A 12,069-nucleotide genomic window follows, 5' to 3' on the forward strand; every position below is an offset into this window, starting at 1 on the left:
ATAAGAACTGTATACAAAAGTTTGAAGGAAACAGTCATTTTACCAGTCCTGATAGGTTTAGTGTTAAAAAAAATTCTTCGTTTCTGTTATACTTTATTTTCCATGTGTTGTGAAACATTATCATTGAAATACGATCAAGAAAAATGTTTGCGAAGGAAAACATATCCAAGAAGGAATTTTCTAGCTTTTCATGTGATGCAAATGGACTAACCAGAGTCGCAGAGTATAATTAGTCAGCGATGGAATAACATTGGATTAGAGGACGAAGATACGGTGTACCGCGGTTAATCTTTCTGAAAAACGTCGCAGTCGTTAGCAGACATAGAAGTTACGGTGATTGTTTAGCAGATTAGTCGTGTAAGTGATAAGTCATGCGCAGAGTGTACGTGTTACGAATGAATCGGTGACTGGGGCGGATACAAGAACTGCGAAAAAAAACTGAAAATCGGCAATCCTCACCTCGGCATGGTCGCGAAGGAAGCCGATGGCATCGTCTAGCCTCTGCTGTTCAGGCGCCGGCTTCACACACAACACCAACGCAACAACAAAACCAAAAAAAAAAAAGAGAGAACAACCAAGTCAACACAACGTTCACAACAAACAAGGAGTAAATGGTGAACAAAAGAAAGAAAAAAAAACATAAAATGACAAACGATGGAGGTGATCGAGTCGAACATGACTAAACGGTTTGGGGGAGGACGAGTAGAATGATTTGCAGCTTAGACATCACACACGGGGTGAATTCTCAGTACATCGAGTGCATGCTACTTTTGTGCGAATTCCAGGTCCTCTCGGTCGGTCGTTGACAGGAGATACGAGGTGTTTGTTGAAGGGAGGATGTTAAAAAATGGTCGATCTTGAGGTAGCTCTGACATCTAATTACTGATAATTCGACTGCGGAAGTTTATGCACGATAAATATGTTAGGTTGTCCAGAAAGTTCGTGCCAATTTTTAAGAAAACTTCAAATTTGAATTGTAATATATATTTGTTGAATTACCATTTTATTCCACAATCTTTGCACCTTTTAAGGGATGTACATATTAGGTAGACCGAAAAGTAATGTCGTTTCTTTTACATTAAATTCAAACTTTCCAATAAATTTCTATCTTTAATTCATTATATAATCGCCCTTATTGTCAGCAGCTTTTTGTCACCTAGTGTGCAAATTTTCAATGCCAGAAAAATCAATGAGCTGATAAATGATAAATAAGTATTTAAGATGGCAAAAACGACATCACTTTCCAGTCCACCTAATATGTATGTTATTTGTTTTCAGCCATTTCGACATATTCAGACCTACACCACCTATCAAACATCGGCATGGACTTTCCGGACAACCCAATAACATGCATATGCAAAATATGCACTAAAAATTTGACTAAAATGTAGTATAATAAGTAATATATTAGTATGTTACAGAATATTCGCCATGTACACATATATAAAATACTTTTCACAATTATTCTGGTATATTATAAGTCGCGTGACAATAAATTACGAGCATTTTTTCAAAATTAATTTATACGCGGAAAACGATCGCTCTACGTCACACGAAGTAATCGGTGCGTATTTAAATTTAGACCAACATTGTTAAGAGACACTCATTGGCCCTTGAACGCCATCGTTATTTAAAATATTAGAAAGTTTTCGATACTGTAGAAAATCCTACAGTCTTTTCTAAAGTTCTTTTATATTTTTAAAAATATTGCATATGTTTTTAAACACAAATATGCAATATATGCAAAATAAAAAATGTATTTTTATAGTACTCTAATTTCAAAACAAATTTCTGTCTAGGTCCCATTCTTTTAACTATTTCCTATAGAAATATGCATTCGCATAAACTTCCGCAGTCTACTGATGATAATTAGTTGACGACATCGCGCGATCTTATAACTAATACTCTATTTCAGTCAATTGCGTACGAATCGAGTTGAAAATTTCTAAAAAAACTTCTTCGAACGTTAAGGAACAATTGTCTCACTGGAATTTGTTTCGAGCGCAAACTTCCCTCGATACTTTTTAACGGTGAAAATGAAAAGTATCGTTAGCTGGCAGTTACTCATTTGGAATTAAATATTTATAAACAGTAAGGATGTTCGACTTTCTGATGGATTAGTAGGTATCGCTGGATTCGATTAGGCTGTCCCAAAAGTTTTTTTCGTGACTTGCACTCAGTTATTTTTGTGTGGCAGTGTTTATATAAATAGACAACTCAATTTCTTAGATGTTAATGTTGTAACAGTAATGGAGCAAAATGGATCGTACGCAATTCAATAATGTAACATTAGACATAAAATATTGTATATCTATTATTTATTAATGAAATGGAAGAAACTTTTGGAACAACCTAATACTACCTATCTGTACAACATTTCGAAGATTTTCGATGACATTCGGCCAAGTTACACCGATTTATACTTTAAAATCTAATTGAATTTCAAGAAAATGGACTTTCAAATTCTAAGTTTTTTATTTTTGAAACTAAACGTCGAACGAATAAACTGTAAATATAAACAAGTTTTTTCTCGCCATTTTCTATAAGCAAATAGTTTTAAAAAATTGATTTGACGAATTGAAAAAAATCGTCCTAAGGTCAAAGGGTTGAAACTAATGAAAAACGACAAATGTAAGATTCATCAGATAACGGTGCATTTTTTGACGAAGTACGTTCGTTTGCGACCAACTGCGCTTACGAGTGCAAAAGCGCAAAGGGTTGACGACTCTTCTTTCTCTGAAGAAAGAGTGTCTGCGATCTCGACCTCGCCTTTGTTCGGACCTCAATGTCAACGACCGACGTCTCTCGATCCTCCCCCGAGTAGAAGTAAAGTCAGTGCGTGTAACGACGAGTACTTCCAACGATTCACCTTAGCGCGTACGATTAAATACCGCGGGTGAAGTGAACGAGCACAAGAGGCCACTGTTACGAACGTCCTTGACCTGTTTCCAAAGCGCACAGAAACACCAATGAAGCGTGTCTGCGTTCGGAGATGCACCCGTCACTTTCCAACGAGATACTCGAAATCTATTAGGGGTGGTGGTAAGTGATGTCATTTTTCAAATTATAAGCACGTTGCCAATTGACGATAATATAACAGTAATGTAATTTAATCTATGGTCTATTTAAATATACTGATATTTAGTGCGCTTATTGGTCAAGTTTGAACAAAATTAACTCTGTTAGAATTGAAGGACAAAGCGTGGATAAGTTCCATATCAGACGTTAGACAGTTATCAAAATTTGTTGGTATTACTGATCACTAGACTGCGGATGTTTATGCATTTATAGGAAATTTGAATGTGCAAGAAAGTACAAAATGCAAGCAATATGTAAGACTATAAAAAAGATTGAAAGTAAAGTTCATGTTACAGTATTTGCAGAATAAAATAAATTCCTATTTAGGTTCAATTTTTGTAGGCACGTTCCCGAAGATTTCATTTTGCACAAAGATCTGCAGTCTACTGATCACTCGCTAGATTTAGTTTTAAAAGATTGCTACAAAGAGGGAGTCCAACAAGTTAGTTCTGATCTAACATGTGAATAAATAATCGACGTTTCTTATGTATTATTTTACTTATCAATATTAATAAATATATGTATAACAAGGATGATTTATTTCTTCCTGAGACTCTCCATCAAAATTACACCTGGAGAATATTTGACTTTCAAATCAGGCTCATTTTATGAAAAGAGAATAGAAACATTGGCAGAAAAATAGGCAACGATGTTCAATAACGATAGAGATTATATTGTAGTTTAAAGTTGTATTAACCCTTTGCATTTGAGAGGTGACTCAGTCACCATTAGGTTTCACGCAGCAAATCTACAATACCTAATGTTTCTTTAGGTTTAATTTCTTTGGAGCTCAAAGTATCAATAAAATAATTTTTGGAAAAAAAAATATAACCGACTTCGAAGAAATATTAAAATTGCACTAAAAAGTATGAAATAATTTCTAGTTAATTGATATGAATATTCACCAGTTCTAGATATAATTGTTTAAAAGCATGAAATCATTTCTATTTCCTTTATATTACATGATATTGAATAACATAAAATTTCTATTTCCTTTATATTAAATTATGTTAAACAACCTTTTCGTAGTCGGCGCAAAATGAAAAATTACCAAACTTAGTTTGATTTTCTGTCGGTGGGACAAAACTTACGTTCGTAAATTATTGCTATCACCATATCTACTTTAGACATCATATACATTAACATTATTTAATATCGCCACCTCCATCAAATACTATCTCATTTAAATTGAGTAACCTCCTCCTTTTCGAAGTCGGTTAATAAAATGATTGTCGGCGAGGTAAAGATGACCTTATTCTCAAATCTATAATAGATAGCTTAGAATTCATGGCAATAGAATGCTAAGAAACATCTCGAGCTGCTGGTAGATTCCAGAAAAAAAAGGCCTCGAGTGCAAAGGGTTAATTATCCCAAAGCAAAAATTTATTCTCCTAGAAATTTCCATTACTATCAGTCTGCTAATCAATGATGTCTTCAAACGAAATTGTCGCCTTATAGAAATTCCATTACTCCATCTTGGCAATGAACATGTTAAATAATTTAGCTGTTAATAACTTACATATGTAGCATTATAATTTGAAGAGACTACGCATTTCTTAATTTTTTAATGCAAATGTGTGTAGTTTGCAGATTGTTTTAAATCAAGAATCATAAATATACATTCATAAATAACAAAAATATAATCGTTCCTATGAAAACTTAACCGCATGGCAACTTTTAAATACTGAAAAAAATCTCTTAGATCAAATAAAATTTCTTACAGTGTTAAAAAATGACATCACTTATGAATAGACTCCAGATATTTATGCATTTAGGGCGAATGAAAATATTGGGAAATCTATGAGAAAGCACACAATGGCAAACATTTATAAAATATCAATAATAACATACATGATATAGTGTTTAGAAGATAAAATGTACTTTCATTTAAATCTCAATTCCTCGTACGAATCGATAAAGATACAAATTCGCATAAACATCCGCAGTCTACTTATGGGTATCTTTAATAGTTCTTTAATAGTTCAGCGATACGAATAGTTCCTTGCGGTTCCTCGAACGAAGTGACTCGGTCGTCTCGTTAGAAGTGTCAAGGTCAACAATGGCAGGTAAACTAAATTTGAGAAAAAAAAAAGTAAAAGTTTGAGAATTGATAAGCCTGGATACATACCATGTGAATGGTTCCACGGTTGGGATCCGCCGTGAAGTGCGGTGACACTGGCGCAGCACCTGCTGCCCAGCCTGGCGCGGAACCCGTCAAAGGCGGTGGCGAACTAACCGGAGTGGATGGGTTGCTGCTATAACTCGATACTGATTGGTCCGTGGGGTAGATCTGTGAAGTTAACGAGCACGCGACGTTAGATCAGTTTCGCGACAAAAGGATTGGAACAAGTGGTCTTCAATGACAGTGAGATTTATAAATTTGAGAACCGGTCTGAAACACGAAAACACCTTTATCTTTTGACTATACGGTGTGTCCCGTTTCATTTGGAATGGTTATACAGGGTAAGACTGTATTCAGATAAGACGAGACAATTTGCCCAACGCGCAAATAATGTTCATTTTTTAACCGACTTTGTTTAAATATGTTTCTATGAAACTTAATTGTAATTTGGTCAAAGGCAATCAGAAATATTCACTGGGACATATACAAGGTGTTCAGGCTGTTACTAGCCAGCGTTTTTCTCGTAAATGGTACATATAACAATAAAAATGAAAGAGGAAAAATTTATACTGTTTGTTGCGTGCAATGAAGTCAGGCATATAGATCTTTCGTATTTGTACTATTTTCTGAGAAATGAAGGTGACCTCCAGTTTTTTAAATGGAATGGTATATATTTTGTACAAAAATATGGTAGAGTATCGAATCCTACATAAAAAAGTATTGACCTTTATTAGCCCTAAACCTCATAGATAACGAGTAATTTCACTTTATTACGAAAGATCTATATACCTGGCTTCATTGCACGCAACAAACAGTATAAATTTGTACTCCTTCATTTTTTTTGTCATATGTCCCATTTACGAGAAAAATGCTGGCTATTAATAGCCTGAACACCTTGTATATGTCCCAGAGAATATTTCTGATCGCCTTTGACCAAGTTACAATTAAATCTCATAGAAACATATTTGAACAAAGTCGGTTAAAAAATGAACATTATTTGCGCGTTGGGCAAATTGTCCCTTCTTATCTGAATACAGTCTTTGACTGATAGCTAGAATGCGGATCTTTATGGAAAATAAAATCTTCGCAAACATGCCTACAAAAACTGAACCTATATAAGAATTTATTTTTTTATTCTGCAGATATTATAACATGAACTTTACTTTCAATCTTTTTTATATTCTTGCATAATGTTTGCATTTTGTGGGTTCTTGCACATTCAAATTTCCTATAAATGCATAAAGATCCGCAGTCTACTGATAGCCAACCCTAATTTAATACAATTAATTTTTAAATGAAAGACGAATCCAAGTAGAAGAATGTCGGGTCAAAAGGGTTAAAGAACAAAAAGAAAAAGCTGTTGACACAGTTTATGATCTCATATAAGTTTTATGTTCGACGCAATCTCATGTATCATTTTCCTTTATTAATACTAATAAATATATTTATATAAAGGTAAATGCAGTTTGATTCTCAGAAGTGCACTAATTAACTTCGTCCTCTGCATGTTGTAATGACAACACTGCCAAATAATGTGATTTAAATCTTGGAATAAGTTTACCTTTATCAATGAAAATTGTACTCGCCGAACCAAGTATTCTAGCTTGTGGTTTTATTTATAATTTTCTAAAAAAGTGTAATTTGAAAATACATATATATATAAAGAGAAAACTACCGATACCTGAGTATGTCGTAACTAATTGTTAGTATGTATGTATGGATGAGAGTTTGAACGTATACAGGGTGTCCCAAAAATGTTGTAACGCCTTGAAAGAGGTGGTTCGGGAGGTGATTTGAAACAACTTTTTCCTTAGCGAAAATGTCCGAGGTTTCGTTAAGGAGATATTAATAGAAAACCCCGAGCAATCAGAGCGCGAGTATGCCGGTTGAGCGTAGGCTACGCGATAGACGGCCGCGCTCATTCGCTACCACGGCCGCTCCAACGGTCTACGGGCGCTCTGATTGGTCAGTGTTGTCCGTTAGTATCTCCTCAACGAAGCCTCGGAAAATATTTTCGCTAAGGAAAAAATTGTTCCAAATCACCTCCCGAACCACCTCTTTCAAGGTGTTACAACATTTTTGGGACTCCCTGTATACCTACAAGTGTTACTATGGTATGGTATTAATATTAAGTTATAGTTAAGGTATAACTTATATTATGAGTGTATGAAACAATGAAGTCATGTAGCTGATATAAACTTTGTAAAAAGTTTGAAAGACTTAATTAAACAAGAAAAAAAAAATATATATATATATATATGTATAATAAGAATGGGTTTATTCAACCTGAAACTCTCCATCAAAAGCATTTAACAGTGAGACAGAACAACGGTCGCCGAGACCAGTTAGTTACACTATATTTTTATCGAGTGCAAAGAAATCTGAGGGGACGAAAGAGTGAATACTTACTCTGGTGCTTACTACAGAGGCGAGAGTCTTGCCGAGGTTGTCTCCCGTGGTGGGTTGCTGGTTCGTCGTGGGCGCAGAATTGGGTGCGGATGGTGCGGTCGTCGGTGCGCCCGGACTATGACTATATTGCAACGACGCCGGGGATGGTGCACCGGTACCGCTGTTCGCCGCGACTGCGACGCTACCTCGGAATGTGGACATTGGTGGCAATGAGGCCGCACTGGTGACCGCCGAGCCCAGAATCGGCGCTGCCGGTTCTCCGTTCGGCGACATGGCTGAGTACGCCTGCAACGATCGGATTATTAATTTCTTCTTCTCAAACAACGCAAGCATCGACATATAATCATAGCCCGCCCATGCTGTACGTTTCTTTGAGATCTGCAGAGTCGGATCGAATCGTAGAAAGATAGTTTACTTTTCTAAGTACTCGAGGAACAATCATCTACGAGGGATGTTTAAATATAAACCGGATTTTTTAGATTGAAAATCTTTGTATTTTCGAAAAGCCGAAATTCGTGTTCTGTTATTTGATGAAAAATGCTGTGAGACGATGAAATGGGTGGGTAGTAACGGAATAAATACGGTGAGTGTAGAAAGTATTCGTACACCGATCAATTTCCAGAAAAGCTGTGTAAAATTGTAATTTATTAACTTATTTTTTATAAACAATGACATTCTACATGTTCTAGGAAATCTCTAGAATAGATAGATTACAAAAAAAAAATAGCTATTTATGTAAGTTGCGAAATTAACACGAAAAAAAAACAATTAATCGATAGAAATGTTGAAGCAATAAGTATTCGGACAACTGTTTAAAATTGTCCGAATGTTTTCTAATTCGCACGGAGCAATAAACTAATGTGTTTACGTTCCCAACCCTCCTGTAAATGGTTTGTCATAAGAATCGTACAAATACTTACTGCTTCTATACTTTTACCCACTTTTCGCATTTTTTTGTTAATTTCACAAATTATATTAACTAGAAAATGTTGTTTGGACTATATCTATCTTAGAGATTTCTGAAAATATGTAAAATATCATTGATTATAAAAAAGGAAGTTAAGAAACTACAATTTCACACAAAAGTTTTTTGGGAAATTGATCGGTGTACGAATACATTTTACACCCACTGTATGTCCCGTTACACAGCTTGTCGTTAGATATTTTTCTATATTTCAATATATATTGATTGGAACAATTAAAACTTAATCCTTTGCACTCGAGGCCTTTTTTACTGGTATCTGTCAGTAACTCGAGATGCTTTCTTAGCATTCTATTGTCACGAATGCTAAGCTTCGATTGACTTCGAAAATGAGATCTCTAATTTGAGATTTGAAAATCAGGTCACCTTTACCTCAACGATAATCATTTTATTGACACTTCGAGTTCCAAAGAAATTAAACCTAAAGGAAACCTAGTGGTGACTGTGATCTCCGACATAATTAAACATTTATGATACATACAGTATTACTCAGTGTTCGATTAAACATTAATAACAATTATGGTTCAGAATAAATATTCATTCAAGACATTATACGTGAGAAATTTTCGAGAAGGATACGGTCAAAACGGTGGGATACGTGGAGCCCTGGGAAAACATCTGATAGATAAAATCAGAAAATTTGTTTCTTTAGTAGGTACGTAAAATGCGTATGAACCTCACTTTGCAAAAAAAATTATTAATTGCAAAAATGGCGGCAAAAAATATGAAAATGAACGATACATATCGGCCGTTATTTTGGAATAACTTTATGCTATAATAATAATTCATTAAGAGTCGAGGTTCATTACCATATAAACTTAATTACCTTTAATTTAAGCGTTGAATCAAGTGATCGGATAAAAATTCGATGAGCTATGCATCCCACCGTTTTGACCGAATCCTTTCCTTGCGACTACTATATCTATATATGTATACATTCAAATTAAATATACACTGTCAAATTTTTTTCTTTGAACGTCCCTTTATATATAAAAAAAGTTTCAATAGCAAAAATTAATTATATCTGGAAATTATATGCATTAGAAAAATACATTAGCTTGATCAGACTCCTCCCTTAATAAAAACTATACCAACATACTGAAATAAATACAAATTACATATCACTCTACTATTTCTTATAAACGAGGCTGTCTCCTGGAATTCTTCTATTTTGTAAATCACTACTCCAAGAAGAACAAGAAGAGAACTTTTCCCGCGAAGTCATTCTAACCAATCAAGCTTAACATCTACAGAAATCTAAAGAAATTCCAAACAATCGTAAGATAGTAAGGTACATCGGACGAGATCGTCATCATCGAAAAACACGATCCTAAACGCTGTGTAACTCAGAGAAAACAGCAACGCCGTCGTGTTCTAATCTGGAGGCTAAAGAGAGAAGACAAAGAGCACCTCGGAGCACGACGAGTTCTGGCCGTCGCACAGTGCAGACAAATAGCAAAATTGTGGACAAAAATCAAAATTTCATTACTAATATAAATATATTGCTATTTATTCACAAAAAAATTAAAATTAATCATCAACATTAATAAAATCACAACAAAATTAACAAATTTAACAAAAAATTAACAAACACCGATTTTAATGAAACTTTGTATACTTGTTTGTGGGACCTTCTTATGAATTACACCATCCTCAGTACGTGCGAATTTTGCGTTTAAGGGAGAAATTAACCCTTTTATCCGAGCCGCCCCTTTTACTTTTGCTCGGAAACGATTAGAGATTTCAAAAAAATGTTCAAGCAAACATTACACTGTTTTTAGAGGCCTATAAACCGATACCAACAAATTTTTTTTTTAATTATCCCCCCCCCCCCTCGAAATTTGCGAAAATTTTGATTTATTTCTGAATCAGTAAAAGCGTGTTTTTATTCTGAATCCAACGGTATGTATGAGTTTATGATTATCATACAAGAAAATAATGTAATATTGTAAAATTGTCGCTTTAGTAGACTATGTTTCGAATTCTTTAGGAATTTTTGTCTCATAAATAATAGAAGTTGCACCCATATGTTATTTAACACACTATGCTTCCTTTTGGCTGAGGATGTGAAAAATAATTTTTATAGAAATCCATAAATCAATTAAATCAGAATTTTTAACTTCCAATTGCGACCATACACCAACAGTACGGTCCCTAATTAAGAATTATATAAAACCGAACGTTGAAAGTATTTGCAAAAAAACTTATACGTTTCTTAAAATATAACAAATATCGAATCCAAATATGTTGAGAACTCAGGATATTTTTTGTCGTTTTGTCTGTATGTTTGTTTAAAGATAAAGATTGTATTATGGATACAAATGATTGATACATGATTATTTATAACAATTGCCACGCTGACACACATTTTCTACGATAGAAATCTGCCTCACATTGTGATATATACTAATATTGAACTTTGTCCACTTATTCCGCACTGTGCGTCGGCCGACGGATGGCTCGCGCGACTTTTCGAATCCGACTGTCCAGATTCATAATGGTCCAGGCCAGAACAGCTTTGATATTGGATACGTTTAGCGGCGTGTAGCCACGTATGCTCGCACCTACTAAAAAGCTTGCTCGTAAAATGTCTAATTTTAAGCGTCATCTTGGCCTGAACAGCGAAGAGTATTTATCAACAAATTAGAGGGAGTTTGCGTAGCCGCTCGCAAACCGCTTCACGAGCCAGAGGCGCCGTTAATTGTTCGTTTTACGAACGGAAGAACGAGGCGATAACAGGAGACGAACTAGGCATATGCTGTTTTTCAACTGGTCCATGGCGAATGCCGAAAAACCTAGCTGAAAATCGAAGAAATGAAAGTTTTCATTTTCGACTTTGTATTGTACCATCTTGTGGAGAAGGCATCCCTGCATTCTACAGGGTATCTACGTATAAGTTCGGACATACGCTGGGTGTCAATTCTACAACAAATTTCCAACAAAAAATTACTCTTAGACATTTTCTTTGTGTCGCCTTATTCTCGAGTATTTTCACTTTTAATATTTTGTATGCGTTTGCGACTTGACACTCTTTAAACGGTCATAACTCCACCAAATTACGGTGCAAACTTAAAACTAAGTATACCATTCGAAAGAGCGTTAAATTTTCCATCTGTCTGATGCTGAACCAAAATTTATTACGTAGATTTAACGAGTGAAAAATTAGGTCAAACTTTAAATTGTGAAAAATTCAAAAAATTTAACCTTTTCTGCATTTGTTTTTCAGTTTCAAAGATATAGTTGTTTGGCGGGCACTCTTCGGGAAAAACTCCGTCGATGTCTCAGCTTTTGAATGGTATTGTCACCAAAAATTGTACGGCGGTATTTTAGGGAGAAAAGTACGTTTAAATGCAGAAAATCGTGAGTTTTTAGGTGAAAATCGATATTTTTCAACAAAAATCGACTTGTCACTTTAAAATTAACTTGACATCGGGTTTGATGTATTTTTTAGTGACACTCTCGAGCCTCCCCAATTAGG

General features: G+C 34.8%; 1 protein-coding gene across 3 annotated transcripts in view; it reads right to left on the minus strand.

Moving 5' to 3' along the window:
• LOC128873230 (protein daughterless) overlaps positions 1 to 12,069 on the minus strand; it is a 400,065-nt gene that overhangs the window by 36,691 nt on the left and 351,305 nt on the right. For all 3 annotated transcript variants that reach the window (XM_054116636.1, XM_054116638.1, XM_054116639.1), the window contains 3 exons: positions 7,610 to 7,894; positions 5,207 to 5,368; positions 460 to 519 (listed from right to left, as the gene is read on the minus strand). In XM_054116636.1, coding sequence (XP_053972611.1) covers positions 460 to 519; positions 5,207 to 5,368; positions 7,610 to 7,894 — 507 coding nt within the window. The remainder of the gene's footprint in view (positions 1 to 459; positions 520 to 5,206; positions 5,369 to 7,609; positions 7,895 to 12,069) is intronic.

Source organism: Hylaeus volcanicus, chromosome 3 (assembly GCF_026283585.1).
Source record: "Hylaeus volcanicus isolate JK05 chromosome 3, UHH_iyHylVolc1.0_haploid, whole genome shotgun sequence".
Classification (NCBI taxonomy): Eukaryota; Metazoa; Arthropoda; class Insecta; order Hymenoptera; family Colletidae; genus Hylaeus; species Hylaeus volcanicus.